The sequence below is a fragment of the Bubalus bubalis genome, chromosome 12 (assembly GCF_019923935.1).
Source record: "Bubalus bubalis isolate 160015118507 breed Murrah chromosome 12, NDDB_SH_1, whole genome shotgun sequence".
Classification (NCBI taxonomy): domain Eukaryota; kingdom Metazoa; phylum Chordata; class Mammalia; order Artiodactyla; family Bovidae; genus Bubalus; species Bubalus bubalis.
Genome location: NC_059168.1, coordinates 25,514,363 through 25,536,501, shown reverse-complemented (window position 1 = coordinate 25,536,501; position 22,139 = coordinate 25,514,363). Strand labels below are relative to the sequence as shown.

General features: G+C 38.5%; 1 protein-coding gene across 10 annotated transcripts in view; it reads left to right on the top strand.

The window, feature by feature from the left end:
* THADA (THADA armadillo repeat containing) overlaps window positions 1-22,139 on the top strand; it is a 332,984-nt gene that overhangs the window by 42,609 nt on the left and 268,236 nt on the right. For 8 of the 10 annotated variants that reach the window (XM_025260934.3, XM_044925858.2, XM_044925860.2 and 5 more), the window contains 5 exons: window positions 4,191-4,326; window positions 4,585-4,721; window positions 8,836-8,997; window positions 10,366-10,523; window positions 20,528-20,637. In XM_025260934.3, coding sequence (XP_025116719.2) covers window positions 4,191-4,326; window positions 4,585-4,721; window positions 8,836-8,997; window positions 10,366-10,523; window positions 20,528-20,637 — 703 coding nt within the window. The remainder of the gene's footprint in view (window positions 1-4,190; window positions 4,327-4,584; window positions 4,722-8,835; window positions 8,998-10,365; window positions 10,524-20,527; window positions 20,638-22,139) is intronic. The other 2 variants (XM_025260937.3, XM_044925857.2) reach the window with 1 other exon arrangement.

The following is a 22,139-nucleotide window of genomic DNA, read 5'->3' as shown; positions in this document are numbered from 1 at the left end:
AAAACCAGTATCTTACTCTCTCACTGTTCATATGGTTAGGATATCTAATGGTTAAACACTTACTCTGTGGTTTTTTCTTTTACTTAAGAGTTTACCAGCTTAGTAGTTTACCAGCATATAAGTATATCATGGATTTCTCCTTTGCACATAAATAGTTTATTCAACTATATTATTTCTAAACAGAGGATTCATGTTAAATAAGTACATATGAAAATGTACATTACTAGAGCTTTTATTTAAATAAGACTTTGCTTTGTTTACCAAAAATGTACTTTCTTCTCTGCAGAAATTTTACTATGACTATAGCCAGATCAGGCTTCCCTTATGGCTCAGTTGGTAAAGAATCCGCCTGCAATGTGGGAGACCTGGGTTTGATCCCTGGGTTGGGAAGATCCCCTGGAGAAGGGAAAAGCTACCCACTCCAGTATTCTGGCCTGGAAAATTCCATGGACTGTATAGTCTATGGAGCTGCAAAGAGTCGGACGTGACTAAGTGACTCACTTCACATAGCCAGTTCATCTTTGTTAATTTTATGTAGAGCAAAGTTCCTCTGTCTGTTGGGGTTTATATTTTAACTGGCTAACACACTCTTCCCTTTTGCTCTTTCCATAGAGCCAGTTCCAAAACCTAGGATCTGAGTTGTTTTAGATCTTTAGACCTAATGATTTTAAACAAATATTTTTTGGAGGTTCGTATACTTAATTTTATCCTATTGAGTCTTCATTTTGGAATTGTACTATAAATAAAGACAGACAGGAATTTTATTAAGTAAAACAAAGGTCAGATCTAGAAAGAAAGGTGAACAGTGTTCTAAAATGGTGGAAAAAGCCATGAAAAAGAGAACTAATAATGGGAGAAAATTAGAAGCCATAGATAGTTCTGGTAGAGATGTAGCCATAGAGCTTGGCACAGAGAGATGACATTGCCATGGAAGGTGACATGTGCCCAACTCTAATTGTTTCAGGGCTGGGTTCCAGAGGAGACCCTGATAAGATGATAAGATGATAAGACGAGGTCTGCAACTGGGGTGAACTGGGGAGTTCATGCTTCATGTTGAGGCTTTTAAATCCAAGACATTTTAAAATTTCATAAAATATTTCAAACATAAAAAGTATATATATAGAATACATATATATAGAATCTAAATAATAATAGTATAAAAATTTCACAAGGTGTCCCAAGCTTGTGATATCACAAGCTAGGTGATAACACCTAGCTTAAGAAGTGTAGTAGCACGACCCATAGCGTTGAAGCCTCTTGCTAATCCTAGTTCCCTCCTCCCACCATGTAATTATTGCCCTATGTTTAATATTAATCTTTTGTCTTGCTTTTTACCAATTTTACTACCTATTTATATATTATTATATGATATATTATTTTCTTTTATTAATACATGATTATGAATATTATATAAATAGTCCTATATGTATTATACAAATTTACTACAGGGTATTAATTCATTCTCCTATTGATGAACTTCTTTTTTCTATATAAGTAATGCCAATGTGAACATGCTTGTTATTCTTATTATGTTATTAGATATAACTTCTAATGCATATGTCTAAGAGTTTATGATAAACAGAAAAGTAGAATAGCCTAGTCATAAAATATATGCATCTTCAACTTTACTAGGTGATGTCAAGTAGATTTTCAATTTACACTCCCACCCACCAATAAATTATGAGAATTGTAGTGCATCACTATAACTTGCTATTGTCAGATTTAAAAAATTTGCAGAATATCAAATGGTGTCTCATGTGGTTTCATCTCGCATTTTCCTGATTACTAATGTAATTGGGCATCTTTTTACATGTTTATAAGCCATTCACTTCCACCCCTGCTATGAAATGCATTTTCATGCCATTCGTTCAGTTTTATGTGGGGTTGTTTGTCTTTCCCCAAATGATTTTTGGGAATTCTTTAAATTTTCTAAATATGAATAATTTACTGGTTATACACAATTCTGAAACTTAAAATATAACCCTGTCCTGAATGGTGAGGGGAGACATCCACTCTGCTAGATAACTGGATGTCCACATGCAGAGGAACAAAATTTGACCCAGTACCTTATACTATATACAAAAATTAACTTAAAATGGATTAAAGAGCTACATGCGAGAGTTAAACAATAAAACTCTTAGAATAAAACCTAGGTGTAAATCTTTGTGATCTTGAGTAAAGTAGATAAATTGGACTTTGAAACTTTGACACACAAATTTGAAACTTTTGTGTGTCAAGGATGCCAACAAGAAAGTGAGAAGACAACCTGTAGAGTGGGAAAAATATTTGCAAATAATTTTATTTGTTAAGGGCCTTGTATCTAGAATATATAAGGAACTTTACAACTCACTAATACAAGGATATAAGCAAATTAAAAAACAGACAAAGAATCTGAATAGATATTCCTCCAAAAAACATGAATATAAACAATAAGTGGATGAAAAGATGCTTAGCATCTTTAGCTGTTGCTGCTGCTGCTAAGTCGCTCCAGTCATGTCGGACTCTGTGCGACCCCATAGACGGCAGCCCACCGGGCTCCCCCATTCCTGGAATACTCCAGGCAAGAATACTGGAGTGGGTTGCCATTTCCTTCTCCAATGCATGAAACTGAAAAAGTGAAAGTGAAGTCGCTCAGTTGTGTCCGACTCTTAGCGACCCCATGGACTGCAGCCCACCAGGCTCCTCTGTCCATGGGATTTTCCAGGCAAGAGTACTGGAGTGGGGTGCCATTGCCTTCTCCCTTTAGCTGTTAGGAACATGCAAATCAAAATCACAATGAGGAAGTACTGCACACTCAGTAAGATGACTATAATTGAAAAAAAAATAGGTGATAACTAGTGTTGATGAGGATTCAGAAAAAAATGGATCTCTCCTACAGACTGTTGATGGGAATGTAAAATGGTCTGGCCCCTTTGGAAAAAGATGTCTGGTTTCTCGAAAGGGTAAACATAGAATTTCCATATGACTCCACAGTTCCTCTCTTGGACATTGTCTTAGTCAGCTCAGGCTGCTTTAACAAGATACCATGAGTGGATAACTTAAACAACAGGCATTTATTTCTCACAGTTCTGACGGCTGGGAAGATCAAGATTACGGGGTCAAATGATTTGGTTCCTGATGAGAACCCTCTTCCTGATTTGTAGAAAGCAGTCTTCTCAGTCTGTTCTCTCATGCAGGAGAGAGCAAGCTGTGGTCTCTCCTCCTCCTGTTATAAGGACACTAATCCTATCATGGGGGTCCCACTGTCATGACCTTAGCTAAACCTGATTACTTCCTAAAGATGCTACCTCTGAATACCATTGCAATGAAGGTGAGGGTTTCAGCATGAATTTGGGGCAATGGCAAGGAGACACAGACATTCAGTCCATTATGGGCATTTAGTGAAGAAAAGTGAAAACTGTGTCCGGACAAAAATTGTGTGTGAATGTTCATAGCAGCATGATTCATAATAGCCAAAAAGTGGAAACAACTCACATGTCTATCATCCGATAAATGGATAAATAAAATGTGGTTTATCCATACAATGGACTGTTATTAGCTGTTTAAAGTAATGAAATATACATGCTATAACATGGATGAACTTTGAAAGAAGCCACATATTGTATGATTAGATTTATATGGTTGTGTCCAGAATAGGCAGAAAACAGGCAAGTGATGGCCTAGGGCTGAGGGAGGTGAGAGGCACAGGGAAGGGAGTGTCTGGCAGTGGGTAAAGCTTTTCTGAGGGGGGTAGATTAAAATGTTCCAAAACTCACTGTGGTGGTGGTTTTTGCACATAGCTGTGAATATCCTAAAAACCAATGACTTGTACACTTTGAATGTATAAATTGTATGGTGTGTGAGTCATAGCTCAATAAAGCCGTTATTTTAAAAAATCTGTCCAAGTAGCACATGGCATATGGGCCTGGGATTTGCTAACCCAGATAGAGGATGCCTAGGAGGAATGATCCAGAATGAATGCTGTAAATGGATCCAGGAAGTCAGGGCAGAGACACGGTTCTGCCTTAACTGGAAATGGAGAACAGGCTGGATAAGCTTGGATAATCTCTTTTTTCATTCAGAAACCTCTAGTATAAAATTCAGTTGAGTTGAATGTCTTTGTGGGAACTGTTCTGCTGTGCACAGATTTGTAAATGTGTTTTTAAACTGGTGTTATTTTGGTGGGTTTTGTTTTGTTTTGCATTTTTTAGTTATCAAATGCTTGTTGGAAAATCTTGAGGAAGAAGTATCTCGGGCTGAAAATTCTCTGCTTCAGGCAGCAGCGTCATTTCCAATGTATGGGCGGGTCCACTGTATAACAGGAGCTTTGCAAAAGCTGCCTCTGAAGTAAGTATATCCCCCTGTCGTCTCCTGAATACTCACTTCTGAGCTTTAAACTCCTGTTGGAATGTGTCTTGGGAAAGGAACAGATTGCCTTAAAGATAATTAAAAATGAAAACATATATACATATACTTTTATGTCTTACATATTTCATAGATGGAATGATTTTGAAACCCAAATTCCTTTGATCCCTTTTGTCTGTTTCCATCCTGAAAATGTGGTTTTGGCTTTTCGTATAAATTCCTCTAACATCCTTGTTGCAGCAGCCTGCAGTTGGTGAGTGAGTGGAGACCCGTGGTGGAGAAGCTCCTTGTGACCTCCTATAGGGTCTCGGCCGTGGTGTCTCCAGTCATTCAGAGCTCCTCCCCAGAAGGCCTCATCCCCAATGACACTGATGCAGGTCAGTAAACAGAAAAAGCTAGAATGACTGTGTTTTTTCCCTTACTCATTTCTTCAGAGAGATAGGTTAAATGGGGGACAAAGACATTATTATTATGACTGGTGATATTTCTATCTGGGATAGGCAAAGACCACTGGACACAAAGGCCATTTAAATGAAAAAAAAAATTGGAAGAGACGCTCAGAATGTCCAGACTAGAACTCATGAAATTTCATCTTTCTTTCCCTCGCCTCTTTTATCTTTGCAAACTGTTCTACCAGAGACCTGTTTGTGCAAGTCAGGAGCTAGGGCTGCCCGACATCTCCCCTTTACTCCTTGTATCTAGCCTATCTCCACGTTCTTTCAGTGGTGCCCCTTAAATATCTGTTACATCTCTTCTTCTTTTATCTGCATCTTCTTACCTTACTGCAGGCTTTTATCCTCTCTTGTTTCCCCACATCTACTCTCATCTCCTTCCATTTCCTTTTTACTACATCCAAAGTAATCTTTTCTAGTCATATCATTTATCATGTTACACATTATCTTTACTTAACCCTTGTGCTCTACCCATCCCCCTTCCTTTTTATTTAAAACATGTTAGTGGCTAGGTTCTATAATAATTTCGTTCCTGCTGCCTTGCCAGTCTTGTCTCTTAGCACTCTCCCCTTCCCATAGATTTCTCCTTCGTTGGAGTTGTTGCAGTTTAACTGGGAGTTTTGTCTGTGATTTCCTCCCTTGCACTTGGCACAGTGCCTGGTAGAAGTAGATATCCAATGAATAGTTGTCATAATGAATAAACAATTGCTGCAAGTATAGGAACTAAATTCAATGCCTGCAATGTCCTAGTGGCATATGTATGCAGCAATCCCCTCTTATCTAAGGGGTAGATGTTCGAAGACCCCCAGTGGATGCCTGACAATGCAGATAGTACCCATACTTATGATAACATGTTTTTTCCTAAACATACACACTTATAAAATTTAAAATTTAACTTACAAATTAGGCACAGTAAGAGGTTAACAGTGATAACCAGTAATAGTAAGCATTAGTCACTCAGTTGTGTCCAACTCTTTGCAACCCCATGAACTGTAGGCCGCTAGGCTCTGCTGACCATGGCATTTCCCAGAAAGAATACTGGAGTGAGTTGTCATTCCTTTCCCTTCGGGATCTTCCCGACTCAGGGATTGAACCCAGGTCTCCTGCATTGCAGGCAGATTCTTTACCACCTGAGCCACCAGGGAAACCCCAAACCAATAATAATATAAAACAATTATAGCAGTATACTGCAGTAAAAGTTAGGTGGACGTGGTCTCTCTTTCTCTCAAAATATCTTACTGTACTGAGCTCACCCCTTCTTCTTATGATAATGTGAGATGATAGAATGCCTGTGTGATGAGGTGAAGTGAGATGAATGGCATATGCATTGTGACTCACTGTTTGTTCAGTTCAGTCGCTCAGTTGTGTCCAACTCTTTGCGACCCCATGAATCGCAGCATGCCAGGCCTCCCTGTCCATCACCAGCTCCTGGAGGTCACTCAGACTCATGTCCATCAAGTCGGTGATGCCATCTCATCCTCTGTCGTCCCCTTCTCCTCCTGCCCCCAATCCCTCCCAGCATCAGAGTCTTTTCCAATGAGTCAACTCTTCGCATGAGGTGGCCAAAGTATTGGAGTTTCAGCTTTAGCATCAGTCCTTCCAGTGAACACCCAGGGCTGATCTCCTTTAGAATGGACTGGTTGGATCTCCTTGCAGTCCAAGGGACTCTCAAGAGTCTTCTCCAACACCACAGTTCAAAAGCATCAGCTCGGTTCGGCGCTCAGCCTTCTTCACAGTCCAACTCTCACATCCATACATGACCACAGGAAAAACCATAGCCTTGACTAGATGGACCTTTGTTGGCAAAGTAATGTCTCCGCTTTTGAATATGCTATCTGGGTTGGTCATAACTTTCCTTCTATCACGATTGACCACCTGGTGATACATTACAAGAGGATTACCTGTATCAGTGTTCCTGGATCATCAAGCCCTGGAAATGTTGATGGTTGGATGTCAGCTTGCAGATGATGTTGATGGTTGAGGATCCTAGGTGGAATGGAGAGGGCCAGCATGAGATTTCATCATTCTATTCAGGATGGCATGCAATTTCAAACTTGTGATTTCTTTATTTTTGACATTTTCCATATAATATTTTCAGATCATGTTGACCAAGGATAACTGAAACCTGGATAAGGGAGGGGATTACTGGACCCATACTACAACAGGCCAGAAGTGGTTGACTGTTAAGGATATATACTAACAAAGTGTTTTTTTGAACACTTAGAAAATCATGAAGTAGATTTGTATTTCATGTTGAAATAAAGTTGGTGAGTGCATTTTGGAACACAGATGAGAGGCTTATATTAAAAATACACTGAGTATATCATAAACACACACTGAATTATATAATACTTTGCACTGATAATGAACCTAGAGTTGTGTGCTTGCATAGAAAATGTTATGTTTTGTTCTTTACTGAAAATGAGCTGGTAGGTTGGTGATGGTTTATGATGTGTGCGTGTGTGCTCGGTCGTGTACGACTCTTTGCGACCCCATGGACTATAGCCTGCCAGGCGCCTCTGTCCGTGGGATTTCCCAGGCAAGAATACTGGAGTGGGTTGCCATTTCCTTTGTCAGGGTATCTTCACCATCCAGGGATTGATCCCACATCTCTTGCATCTCTTGCATTGTCAGGCGCGTTCTTTACCAGTGAAGCCCCAGTTTATGATACTAATAAGATAAAGATTTATTTTGGCTGATAGACTAAATACTAAAACTTTTTGGTTTAGTTTTCCTACTTAAGCAGTGCATAGGAATAAAGACCATCCAGTCTGAGAGCTAATATTTGGATCAGGCAAGTACCAATATATTTTGGATGAGAAATTTGGAATGTTTGTCACCAGTTATGGGTAGGGCCTTCAAAGTATGCCAAAATTCTGTTTGTTATTAAAGTTTTTAAATATCTTCAACTTAAAAACTGTCTATAGTTCACTGACTTTTCCTTAATTTTGCATTTTCTTTTTTCCTCTGATTGTCTCCATTTTTCTTGTATCTTTCCCATGTTATCTACTGTGCATTCTGAATTTTTTGGTAAAAGTCACCCCTGAATGCCACAAAAATGAATGAGTAGGACTCTTAAAATTTTATTCTGGTTATCCCTCTGTTTTTTCTTAGTCTTTCTGTGGTTTGTTTTGGGGCCAGTGCTTTTTTTTCATGGCCATCAAAATTTGTTTTGGGCAAAATTTCACGGAAGCCACGAGTGAACATAAGATGTTGGCTGAATCACTACAAGAGCAGTTTGGGTCTTTGTATTTCCTATAAAACTTAAAATATTTTGAGTGTGTGTAATAGGTATACAGTAAATACTCATTCTTTTGATTTGTTAATTGGTTTCCTGTTACCTGTTGTTATTTTCCTAAAAAACATCTGAGCCTGGCTAGCCCTTTATTACCTAGTCATCCATAAATTCCTTCAGCCCATGTTACTAAACCTCTATGAGGCAGTTTCTGTTCTAGGCATTAGCAACTCAACAGTGAACAAAGTCTTGCATTCATGGAGTTTACATTCCCTAGTCCAGTGAGTGCTTACAAAATAAAAATGAAGTTAAATATAATAGTAGGACTGTAAATCTTACTTAGAAAGCAGTATATTGCATATGCATCTCAAGGTCAGTTTTTATGATATTCCTGGGCTCGAAAAGATCGTTTTTGTAGGTGATGGGGTTTCTTACCTGTTTAAAGAAAATTCATTGAAGTATATTGCTCTTCCTTCATCTGTTTGAGTGCTGTGTTTAAGATTCTTAGACAACACTAAGAAAAGCCACGTCAGATGGCAGCTTTTGTCTGTGGACAGTTTCTGTTGTGTTTTTTGGTCCAGTCTTCACCCTACTTAAAATATTCGCTTTATTTTCAAAGTACATTCAAGTATCATGAAGACTTTATATAAATAATTTTTATATTATCCACCCTGGAGTCCCTTCTTATAGTGTTAATCATCAAGAATTAAAAGCTACAAAATTTTTGAGGGCAAACGACCCTTAAGGGATACCTGCATCTGATATGGAACTGGGGTTTTATGTAATCTTGTCTTTCTCCCTTAGAGTCAGCAAGCCGCTTGCACAGGATTCTGAATGAGATTCAGCCACGAGATACTAATGATTATTTCAGTCAAGCCAAAATATTGAAAGAATGTGGTAGCTTTGATTTAGAGGAGTCTAAATCAAACAGTGTACCGAATATTGATACTTCTGCAGAAATCAAAGGTATATGTAAAATCAGTACTGGAGTCAATATTTAAGGGACAAAATGTGCAAAATGCTCTTTTCCTGTAGTAAATCAGGGGCTGCAGATGTATGCAGGACTGTGGAGAAAATAAGGTCTTTTTTGAGCTTATAATGATTTATTTTGGGGAATGAGTTTATAAAACTTTTACCAGAAATTGGTGTGCCCCAGTCCAGGATACAAGGTGCTTCAACAAAAAGCCTTTGAGTCCTGAAACCTCGCTTGACAGCCAGGTGATATAGGAACAGTGACGCACAGTGAACTTGGGTTTGGGCAGCAGTCCGCTTCTCCCAGCAGAATGGTCTGATGCTGTGAGCGTCCTTACAGTCAGGCAGCCTTTTAAAGGAAACAAATTTGTGACTTATTAAAATGTGAGCTACTCTTTTGCATCAGGACTTCAGAATTCAAATTCTTACTGTTTGTTTTCTCAGTTATTCTTTTATAATTTTCTTCAATGCTATAAAAAGTTATCAGAAGCAGTAATATCTTATTGGTTTCGAACATATTCTACATTCTCCACTAGATGGGGATATTGTCTTGTAAAAATTTCTCTATTTTTAAAAAAATTATATAAATGTATGCTTGTTGTAATCGTTTCAAATAATTCAGAGGTAAATGCAAGCTAAAAACAAATTAATTTCATTTTTTTCCCCATTTCCTTATTTCCTCTCCAATCCTACTTCTTCCCTTCTTAGTGTATATGTTTCAGACCTATTTGATGTATTTAAGTGTATGTATTGACACATTATCCTTTGAGTTTAGCAGACTTTTAAAAGACAAAGGGGATTATGTTCAAGAGATTATTTTGTTAACTTACCTTTTAAATTTAATAGTTTGTTTTGGATTTTTTTTTTTAATGTCAGTACAAAAATATTCCTAAAGCTAGAAAAAGAGAGTAAAGATTATAGCTAATTGGCTATGGAATTTAAGTATATTTAAAAAGATAATTTGTATATTCCTTTGAAAGGAAAGTCGTATCCTGTTATGCTACTGACGTAGCAACCACCCCCACTGAAACAAATAGTAAAGTATATTTATTATAGTCGTATTTTATGGATGACTGAAAGGCGGAAAGAGTTGATTCCATTAATTTCCAAAAGTTAGAGTTTGGTTTTAGAAGACTACTGTTTTTATTTTACCTTAAATATGGCTATATAGAGGGTGATTCCGGCCCATAGCACATGCCTAACAAGTGTTAGTTATTTTCTCCTGAATAAATATAGCATATGACAGATTGGTTTGTTCAAACAGATTATTCTTGGGGAAATTATGAATAAGCTTGTTCTAAGAAACTTGGGATGTGAGTAATCAAGTGTCTAGTGTTGCAATAGTTTTTTTATTTTTTTAAGGTAAAGAAGGAAAAACATGTGACGTAACTGCTCAGATGCTGCTGGTGTGTTGCTGGAGAAGCATGAAGGAAGTTGCTTTACTCTTAGGCTCTCTGTGCCAGCTTCTACCCATGCGGTCTGTGCCAGAGTCTCCCGATGGATTGTTGACGGTGGAGCAGGTAGGGTAGGCGTTGATTCCTCTTGGTATAATCTCTGGTCAAAGCATATATCCCAAACTTTTATTCATAACCCAACTTAAACAAATTTTTTGGAAACATTTTTCTTGAATAAAATCTTAACAGATGTCAGCTGAAGAAGGTTCACTAATGTGTAGAAATTGGACCTTGCAATACATTTCCAAACTTGGGCATTTTTAGAAATGTTTTTATTTTTCTAAGTTATATAAATAATTTTAGCTCTTACCTCACTTTTAACTTCAGTATTATCGTTTGAATTTTTGTTTCTCCATTGAATACACACAAACTTCAAATTTAAATGAAATCGTCTGTTTAGGAAAACTCCACAAACCTCTTAAATTTTGGAAAGAAAAAAAAATATACATATATAGGTTAATTATGGATCTCATGGTTCTCTCTGCATTGATGATAAAGTTATATAGTTACTTTGGTTTTTTTGGCTGACTTTTATTTTAAGACCACAAAGTTAGTTCACCATCTGGGACTGTTCAAGGGACTTGAGTGCAGTGTTTACAAGAAATTAGCTTACCACAAGCATTTCATTTGGAAATATTTTAGATTTATTAGATTTCTGTTTTTAATTGATTCCCTCTTCCTTTCCATATGGTTTCAACAAATCCATTTCCCACCATTTTCCAGCAAAGATATATTAACATGTACTTTCATTTTTAACCTTTTTCAAATAAAGATAATTTTTCCCGTAGGGTGTTACGACATCTAAGAACAAAACAAATACTGTAGTATGCTAATACTGATTATTTCTATAATAACCATGTGACCACTACCATGGAAATAATGCTAATATTTTTATTCTCACACTTGCTGTGGCTAATGTGCTCGCATCTGGTTAACAGCTGGGCATGTGATGTTGCAAGGCTCTGAGATGGAGAGTGGTGAAGGGGAGCAGGACACTGCCGGCTTCATCATGTTCCGTATTCTCTTCCAAATCAAATAGGCGTTAGTGTCCCAGCGTTCCTTGCAGTCCTTGCTGGTGACTGGCTAGAGTGCCAATGCCAACATCTTTGCTGAGGAATCCAGCTATGATTAATGATTACTTCACTGATGTTCACCATCTCACTAAGAAGTAAACATGGGCTAGAGAGCCCCTTGACTTCTCAGCTTTTCAAGGACAAGTTAAAACATCTAGTTTTGGGGTTTGTTGGCCTGTGTTTTAAAAAAAGAAAATTAAGGGAAACATTGTTTTACTTTTACTGTAACTGAGAAAGACCTGAAAGCTTCCTGTGAAAATCATTTTGACTTGACACCTTTTGTAGGACATCCAAGTCATATGAAGGTATGTGGGATATCCAGGTTAAAACTGGGAGTTCAGTTCAGTTCAGTTCAGTCGCTCAGTCGTGTCCGACTCTTTGCGACCCCATGAATCGCAGCACGCCAGGCCTCCCTGTCCATCACCAACTCCCGGAGGTCACCCAGACTCACGTCCATCGAGTCCGTGATGCCATCCAGCCATCTCATCCTCTGTCGTCCCCTTCTCCTCCTGCCCCTAATCCCTCCCAGCATCAGAATCTTTTCCAATGAGTCAACTCTTCGCATGAGGTGGCCAAAGTACTGGAGTTTCAGCTTTAGCATCATTCCTTCCAGTGAACACCCAGGGCTGATCTCCTTTAGAATGGACTGGTTCGATCTCCTTGCAGTCCAAGGGACTCTCAAGAGTCTTCTCCAACACCACAGTTGAAAAGCATCAATTCTTCGGCGCTCAGACTTCTTCACAGTCCAACTCTCACATCCATACAAAATTGGAAAATAATGTAAAATAGACAAGATGTTTGTGACAACAACAAAGAGAGGCTGTTACAAACCAAAGAACTCTCCTGATAACTGTTTTCTTGAATAAGAAATAGAATCCTGTTTTTCTGTGAAATATTCATTTCCATTCTAATGAGGTCTGGTCATTTCTTCATGTTGCCATTCACATGGCGACCCCACAAATATTTAATGACTGAGTGAGTGACCAAGAGCGTATGTGATAGCACTCTTCTGACATTGAAACCCTGCCCTCTTTGGAAAACTTGAATCTTGATTACCTTCAATTTTACTAAAAAAAATTTCAATTTTTCTAAAAAAATTAAAAAATGCTTCTGAAAGTGTGGGAGCATGTAGACAATGAACTCTAAAGTCACCAAGAAATTAGTGTTATTTGTATTATAGAGGATTCCTGCTTTTAAAGGTAAAATTTTGTTCCATGAAATTCCTTTAAACATACTGCCATGTACTTAGTACTTTTAAGAGTTAAAAATATAAACAACAGAGAAGAATGTAGTTTGCGTTGGAGTGGCAGGACCAGGCCTAGGGAAGAACACAGATGCCCTAGTCTCTCCAGATCTTCTGGGCACATAGTGGCAAAGCTACAGATTTAAGAATCCCCAGTGTAGGTGAATGTCACCACAGGAGACCTGCAGAGACAAAGGTGACTTGCAGACAGAATGTTCCCTGTTTGAGGTGAAAATTGGGAATTTGGATTTCTTACTGTTGAGAATCATAAAAACCATAATCTGCTTTTCTCTCAGTGGATGAGGGAAGCTGTTCTATAGATCCTGAAATATTGATGTGCAGCCTGATGCTTTTCTTGTTCCCCACTCACCCTTCACTCTTGAAAAAGTAATAGGATTCCATTACAACTGGGAATTTGAGGTCTCACATGTAGATGGAGGACTGGATTTCTTTTGGAAACTCAGCTCCTTGAAGCCCACCCTGATTTGACAGCCCTTGGACAACTTCAATCCCCCATGCATAAAGATGCTTTTAACAGGCCAGCAGGTAGTGAAACTCCAATTTGGGGATTTTTGCTGCTGTTCGAGTAGAGGAGCTGGTGCTTGTTTATAATTCTGAGTATATAATTCACAGACTCCTCGCTGGAAGGATCACAGAGATGATATTATCCAGCTCCCTTGCACAAGGGGTGACTGAAGCCTTTGGATGTTACCTCGTTTGCCCAAGATCACAAAGCTGGTTTGTGGCAACTCTGGGATAGGAACCCGATTCTTCTGCTTCCCAGCCTCGGTTCCGACACGACACAGTGCCACCTTTGTTCTGCATGGCTCATTTAATCTTTCTTTAAATTTAATTTTCCCAGCTTCCCATAGCCAACCAGATTTTTGCAAGTAGTGGGTAGTCAGGTTAACTTGCCACTGAACTTTTTAGCAAATGCACCTTCCCTCGATGACTGCGTATGAAGCAGTGTGTCCTCCACGACTTAGCAAGAGGAAAATGTGTTCATTCAGAGGCACGTCTGACCTTCCTCCTGCGCTGTAATCATGAAATGAAAGGTTCTTTCATAAGGTCCCTGTCCCAGAGGCAGAGATAAAACCAGCTTTGAGGGATGTAAGTCGAGACCCTCAAAGAGTGAGCAGTGCATGCAACCTTATCTTACCACTTCCTGACTAGTTTGTGTCTGGGCTTTGAGCTGGAAGCTTTACTTGATACATTGTTGGTCCTCTTTCCATGGGATATTGGATACCGAGTACCCACTGCTTTTCTTAAACAACTTCCTCTACTGGGCCATCAGTTCATCTCTTTATATACTTCTCCTAATATTCCTAAAAAGAAGCTTCTGGGTGGAATTTTTTTTTTTAATATCTGCTTTCCCCTTTCTAGTAATTATTGCCCCAGAAATCACATGAATAAAAATAATTAACTGTTTGAACTATTAGAAATGGGCAAGTAAAAAACTCCTACTTTAGATGCTGTTGTAATTTTCATATACATTTCCTCAGTGCCTTTTGTTTCTGTTTCAGTTTTTGTTAATGATCTACAAATGGGATATATGTTTATTAGTATTCATCTGTCTTCAAGAGATTGCTTCTGTATTTTCTTCTACCAAAGTTTAGTTTTTAGAAATCAGTTCAAAGTATTTATTGAACTGTACTGAATGCAGGCTACACGGTTATGTTACTGGGATGTGAAGTTGAGCATGGAATCACATCATGTAGTCAACTATATATTGACTGCCTTACTACATGAGTTGTGGCAGCATTAAGAAATATAATATGTGGTTCTCTGACTTCAAAGGGCTTAGAAGTGTAGTAAGAGATTCAAGACAGAATTTCATTTCAGAAAGTCAGACTGAAGGGCAACTGTTAGTTAAAGTGGCACATGGTTAAGAATTTGCCAGAAGACAAAGAATAAACGTTCTGATGGGAGGATACCTGAATACCAGGAAACCATCATCTTTGTTATCATTATGTAGGAGGACAATGTTTGGGCTTTGAAGAAATCCCAGGTGTTAGTAAGAAATCACAATGGTAGAGAATGTCCAGTGTAAAACGTTATCTTACTATACTACAAACTTTTATGAACTATTCTATTTAACCAAAGTGGAATTAGAAATTCCTCTTGACATCCCTAAGGTTATAAGAAGTGGCTGTGTCTTAAGTAAAATTGAAGGTTTGAATGAATGTGTGTGTTAATCGCTCTGTCATGTCTGATTCTTTGAGACCCCATGGACTGTAGCCCACCAGGCTCCTCAGTTTATGTGATTCTCCAAGCAAAAATACTGGAGTGGGTAGCCATTTCCTTCTCTAGGGTATCTTCCTGACCCAGGAATCGAAACCAGGTCTCCCACATTGCAGGTAGATTCTTTACCATCTGAGCCACCAAGGAAACCCTAAGAATACTAGAGTGGGTAGCCATTCCCTTCTTCAGGGGATCTTCCTGACCCAGGGATCAAACTTGGGTCTCTCACATTGCGGACAGATTCTTTACCATCTGAGCCACCAGAGAAGGTTTAGGGAAATTAATTAAGGTTTTAGGGATTAAGTCTCACTACCTCATGACACAAAATAAAAACAAAAATTGACATTTAGCAATATTGCTTGCTACTCTCTGCCAGGTACTCTGCTAAATGCTTATATGCATAATCTCATTTATTTCTTAGAATAATCCTGTGAAGTAGGTTCTAGTTTTATCCCCATTTCACAGAGCAGGGAACTCTGTTACATAATTAGCTTGTATTGATAAGGAAGCTGAGTAGGGTTCCTAAACCCAGACTTCTTGTCTCCAGAATCCCAGATCTTGACCACTGCACATGCTCTTTGTAGAAATGTCCCACCTGTATACTTGAATCTGTTTTGGCCTTTCTAACTTGTAGTGAAGGGAATTAGCTTTTTATTTTATTTTTTTTACTGTATTTCTCTCTACTATTTAGATAAAGAACAAATGAAAAATGTATTTACATTTGTCCTTTGTGGAGTTCATGCTTTAGATGAACATTTATGTTGCTCCTCTGTTTAGTCCGTAGTTGAATTATAGGTGCCTGGAGACGTGGCATGTCCCCTGTGGAAATTTACACCTTGTAAATCCATAAAGCATGTTAATTTGTCTATAGAAGTAGGTTTTATGGAAAGTTAGAACCAGAATATACTAAACTTTAAAAGATAGTGTTGTTCAGTCACTAAGTTGTGTCCGACGTTTTGCTACCCCATGGACTACAGCACATCAGGCTTCCCTGTCCTTCCCTATCTCCCAGAGTTTGCTCAAATTCAGGTCCATAGAGTCAGTGATGCCATCCAGCCATCTCATCCTCTGTCATCCCCCTCTCTTCCCTGCCTTCAATCTTTCCCAGCATCAGGGTCTTTTCCAGTGAGTTGGCTGTTTGCATCAGGTGGCCAAAGTATTGGAGCTTCAGTTTCAGCCATCAGTCCTCTCAATGAATATTCAGGGTTGATTTCCTTTAGGATTGACTGTTTTGACCTCCTTGCTGTCCAAGGGACTCTCAAGAGTCTTCTCCAGCACCACAGTTCAAAAGCATCAGTTCTTCGGCACTCAGCCTTCTTTATGATCCAACTCTCACATCCATACAGGACTATTGGAAAAACCATAGCTTTGACTATATGGACCTTTGTTGGCAAAGTGATGTCTATCCTTTTAAACACACTGTCTAGGTTTATCATAGCTTTTCATTGGTGACCAAAACCATCCCCCAAAAACCTAGTGACTAGAATTTAATTTTAAGACTAGAAATAAGTGGCCTTTGAAAAAATTTTTATTGATACTTTAATTCCCTTTCAAAAAGTCTAAGATATGTATTATTTATTAAGAAAATGTTTTATAAAGACATCATCCATGAGAAAAGAAATGTTTTGAGGCTTTCTTGGTGGCTCAGTGGTAAAGAATCCTCCTGCACTGCAGGAGACACAGGTTTGACCCCGGTCTGGTAAGATCCCACATGCCATGGAGCAGCTAAGCCCATATGCCATGATTATTGAGCCTGTGCTCTAAAGCCTGGGAGCCACAACTGATGAAGCCTGCATGCCCTAGAGCCTGTACTCTGCAACAAAAGAAGCCCCCGCAGTGAGAAGCTGGTGCACTAGCTCCCGCTCCCCGCAACTAGAGGAAAGCCCATGTAGTAACAAAGACCCAGCACAGCGAAAAAAACATAAATAAAAAAGAAAGAAATGTTTTTGTGAACTTTAAATAGGAGATTAGCATCAAATAGAATAAAAGACAATCAACTTGAATTTTCAGAGGACTGTTTCATTGTTTTAATTAAATTAAAAAATTATTATTCTGATTCTACTATTGTTGTAAGTTTCTGCAGAGTTAAATATGTTCCCTGTACTCTGTTCATCCAAGGGAAGGCATGGCTCCTTTTCCTTGTCCAGCTACTCATGGACCACGTTGCCAGGTTGACCCCTCCCACTCCTTGTGTGATAGGTACATCCCTACCTTGCAACCCTGTCTTCTTCCACTGTTTTCTAGCATGAAACCTTGAGGCCATTCAGCTAGGTCTGCTATTAATCTCCTGTATAGTCTGTGTTCATTCATATAAAAAGACCCCATGAAGTATCTGGGAGGTAACAGGTACTTAATAAGTGTTTGTTCATTCATTCTAATATCCCAGCTGTTTCTTATGTTAGTTATCTTTTTCCATATTGATTCACCCAAGTATAACCTGTTTAAGGTCTAGCCACTAATCTTCAGTTCAGTTCAGTCGCTCAGTTCTGTCCAGCTCTTTGCGACCCCATGGACTGCAGCACACCAGCCTTCCCTGCCCATCAACAACTCCCAGAGCCTGCTCAAACTCATGTCCATCGATGCCATCCAACCATCTCATCCTCTTTCGTCCCCTTCTCCTGCCTTCAGTCTTTCCCAGCATCAGGGTCTTTTCCAGTGGGTCAGTTCTTCACATCAAGCCATTAATCTTACTGTAATAATTTATTTCAATGTAAAAAGAATTTTCATTTCTTAGTGCAGTTAAGCTCCTGATAGGTACCATCCAGCATATTGGTTTTCTCTGAACTGAAAGCCTTCTGAGGACAGACGTCTTGTTTTGTTCTTTGTCTACCCAAAACTGAGCTACTGAGCATTTGACAGACTGCTAAAGAAGTACTTACTATCTGATGAATAGAAATATACTCTCTTTAAAGGGAAAAATTCATATTAAGCCTTGATATTACCTAGGTAGGTTTGTTGGGAAATAAAGTGCAAATTGAAATAAGAAAAACTGTCTACTTCTCACATATGTCTTTAGAATCTCATACTGTTTTCTGAGACCAGGAGTACCTAGGGTTGAGAAGAGAGACCATCTATATGCTTTTTGATTTGGGCCCCTTTAAAGGGAATTAAGGTAAAGGAAGCAAGGAACATCTGATCTTTGTTTGTGAACTAGATTGTAAATCCACAGAGAAGCACTTTACTGGGAACATTCGTTTTCCTGAAGCATGTTTTAATGTCTTTAATATTAAAAAAATTCAGGATATAGAGAGACCCCGTCTCTGTGACTTCCTGTTTTTATTTTTTGTGCCTTAAAACACCTTCTTAGAAATCTTTAGTTTTTCAAGTAATGAAAGTGATGGTCATAACCAGATAAGTAACTGATATTTCTTTCGGTTCTATTTTGTAAGGTTATTGAGCTACAGGTCTGTCTTGGGGGTTAAATGCAGAATTAGTGCTTGATAATTCTGTTCAAAATATACTCTGAAATTACATATTGAAGGTAAAAGGGTAAGGCTTACCCTGACAACTAGTGAAAGTCACTCAGTCGTGTCTGACTCTTTGCGACCCCATGGACTATACAGTCCATGGAATTCTCCAGGCTAGAATACTGGAGTGGGTAGCCTTTCCCTTCTCCAGGTGACAACTAGTAGTATGTAGCTTATCAAAAATATTAAAAATTAGGGGTATCATCAGATCTTCACCTGAAAACTTTAGCTGAAGAGCACGACATGCCACTCTTTGATGATATTGAAGTGTTTTAAACTTAAATAGATTTAAAACTTCTGTTGTAGCTTGCTTCTTTGGTTCTTTCTTGACCTCATGTCTGATTCTTATATCTCTAAATGTATCACCCATCTTTCTATAATTGTATATATTTTGAGTTTAGAATATGGCGTTACCTTTTCTCTGTTTGGAAGCCCATATGGAGCTCAAGTTGAACTGAATGGGTTTATAAGTTAAGGGCCTATGCTGAGCTTTTAGATTTATTAACTCACTTTAATATACAGTCTATGCTGCTGCTGCTGCTAAGTCACTTCAGTCGTGTCTGACTCTGTGACCCCATAGACGGCAGCCCACTAGGCTCCTCTGTCCCTGGGATTCTCCAGGCAAGAAGACTGGAGTGGGTTGCCATTTCCTTCTCCAATGCATGAAAGTGAAAAGTGAAAGTAAAGTCGCTCAGTCGTGCAGACTCTTAGCAACCCATGGACTGCAGCCCACCAGGCTCCTCGTCCATGGGATTTTCCAGGCAGGAGTACTGGAGTGGGGTGCCATTGCCTTCTCCGCACAGTCTATGAGGCAAGTGCTATTATTATTCCCAGTTTATAGATGAGGAGACTGAGGCAGTTGCCCATGGTCACATGTTCAACTGCTCTTTCTACTGTTTATCATCTCTAATGTGTGCAGAACACAGTCACTGTACTAGGGTAGAAGTTGTTTCTGGATAAACATGTGTGAGCTATTTGGGGTAAGCTTCCTTTTTCACCATTCTGTGACCTGCTGGGAAGACCTGGATCAAGAGGTACTGAGGTTGTATACAGAATCTTGATTTTCTAAAGCTGATCAGCTACCAAATCTTATGGTATAAAAGTACAATCAACCCACTCATTAACAGTTCATGCTGTGCAGAACCTCATCAGCAACTAACTGTCAGTCATGTCTTCTTTAAAATATATTGTCATATTTGTTAATTGTTTAAACTTGCATGGAGAAAGGCAGCATGTAGGAAAGTGATTGGGTAGCATACTGGAAAGCTCCATGCTTCTGACTCAGAGTGAAGCCTGTCAATTTTCAGGGTGCCCTTTGCCCTAAATCTTGCATGGCCATTAACGTTTGTGTGTGTGTGTGTGCACGCGCGCATGTGTATAAAAAGGTAATTTTTGGAAAATATTGTTTAGTAGGTTGGAGCTTTAGTTTGGGAAGATGAAAAATTCTGTAGATAGATGGTGGTTGTGCAGCAAAGTGAATATACTGAATGCCACTGAACTGTAGACCCAAGAATGGTTAAAATGGTAAAATTTATGTATATTTTAGCCATAATAGAAAAAAAATTTTTGAAGAGAGAAAAAATAGGTAATTATTTCACCTAGGCCTAGGTGAGTGAAGGTTGTCACTTTTTGTGATTTGCTGTTGGTATTGAATGATGTGAGCTAACAGAGAAAACAGCAAGGTCTGTGAAGCTGGCATAGGGAGGCAGGTCTAGCGTAGCTGTTAAACCTTGGTCAGCTCTGGAGCCAAATTGCCTAGGTTTATGCACTGTTTCTACCATCGACTTGCTGTGTGACCTTGAATAAGTTACTTGGTCTTTCTGGGCCTCATTTTTCCCCATCGTAAAGTGGAGATAATAATAGTGCTTCTTTCATGGCTTCATTGTGAGAATCAATTGTGATAGTGTCAAAATGCTTAAAATATTAACTGTTGCATAGTAGGTGCTAGACAGACATCTAGACCTGAGTTCTAAGTGGTTACGGACATAAATACACCTGTCAGTGTAAACTTAAGTTGAGTATTTATTTTTTGATTTTGTTTTGAAGGTAAAAGAAATAGGAGATTACTTTAAACAACACCTTTTACAGTCCAGGCACAGAGGAGCATTTGAACTGGCTTACACTGGCTTTGTGAAACTCACTGAAATCCTAAACAGGTAAAAACAAAGCAAATATCCCTTTGTGTACGTTTTAAAAAGACCACATGTACAAGCCATGTGCTTGAAGTAGAATTTAGCTATGTCTTTTGATGTTTAAAAGAGTAAGAGTTGGCTTCAAAACTCTTGGAAGAAATTGTTTTCTTAGGTTTCACCGTATGATTTACTGCAGATGATGGAGTGAAATGTCCAAACCGAGTTGCTCTCTTATTGAAAGGTGATTTGACACAAACTCAAAGATCTTACTAAAAATAGCTTTGAAGTTTAACATTTATTTTCATTGAATGAAATCACTGTTTTGTCTGTTTGAAAATTACTTGGCTTGTGGAATAAAATAAGCCCTCCAGTTTTTTGGATTTGTGTGCATTACAGACAGAGAAACACTTAAGGATTTTGTGTTTTTATTCGTAATTTTATCTTGTAGAAAAATGTAAAAGAACAGTAAATAGACCAAAAAATATAAAAGATTTTCCCACTTACTTGGAAAAATACTCAGGTAGATTTCATATATTTAGCCAAATGTATTTTTTTTTTTACATTATAGGTGCTGGCTGATAATTTCATTCATTCATATAATAGATTTCCTCCAAAGAGCTTGTGAGGAAACCTTAAATTACTTAATGACTAAGTGTTCATGGCAAGTGTTCTCTAAATAAAGGTAGTATTTTCCAAGAAAACATTTCCATTGCCTGGAAACTTTTTGAAATGAAGCAGAGTTCTGCCAGCCTTGTAGCCTCAGCAAACATTTTATTTTGGGCCGTTAAGACATCTACTCCTTGAATATTTTTGAAACACTTTTTCACACTCCTGGTAAAAACATTTATAAAACATTTCTACCGTTATGAGCTGCACAGAATATCTTTAAATGATACATTTTTAAATGTCCCTGACATTAAACTGCTGATCTTGAAAATATTTTGTTATCTTTGCAACTCTTTCTTTCCAATGTAGAGATGACTTAAGAATATTTTTTTCTCACAGCACAATCCACTTCACTCCCTTCAGATCAGTTAGCAAATGTATGTATTGAACACTAGCTGTGTGTTTAGTCCTATGCTTGGTTTGGAGGCTGAAATACTTCTTTATGAGACAAGCTTCTTGCTCTCAAAGAGCTTATGGTTTAGTTGGGGAAATAAGCAGGGATGAAATTCAAAATATTTAACAAATGGTATGTCATGGGCACTGACTGGTCAGAACAGACAGTGGCTGTGAGCACCCAGCATTGCTGTCTGTATGGATGTGTATTAGCTGAATACGAGCCTGGAAAGTGAGACCAAGACACTTGAACAAGATGATCCGATATAACTGTCAAAATTTGGGCGAAATTTGCAAATTCTGTAGGAATAGCAGAGAGAAAGCAACAGGGATAGGCTAGTAGGGCTTAATGGAGGAGGTAGAATTTGTGCTAACACATGAGTAAGGTTTAAGTAGATAGGAGGAGAAAGGAGGAGACTTTGTAAGTAAATACTGAGAGGCTATAATCAGCCTGGCAGATTGTTAGG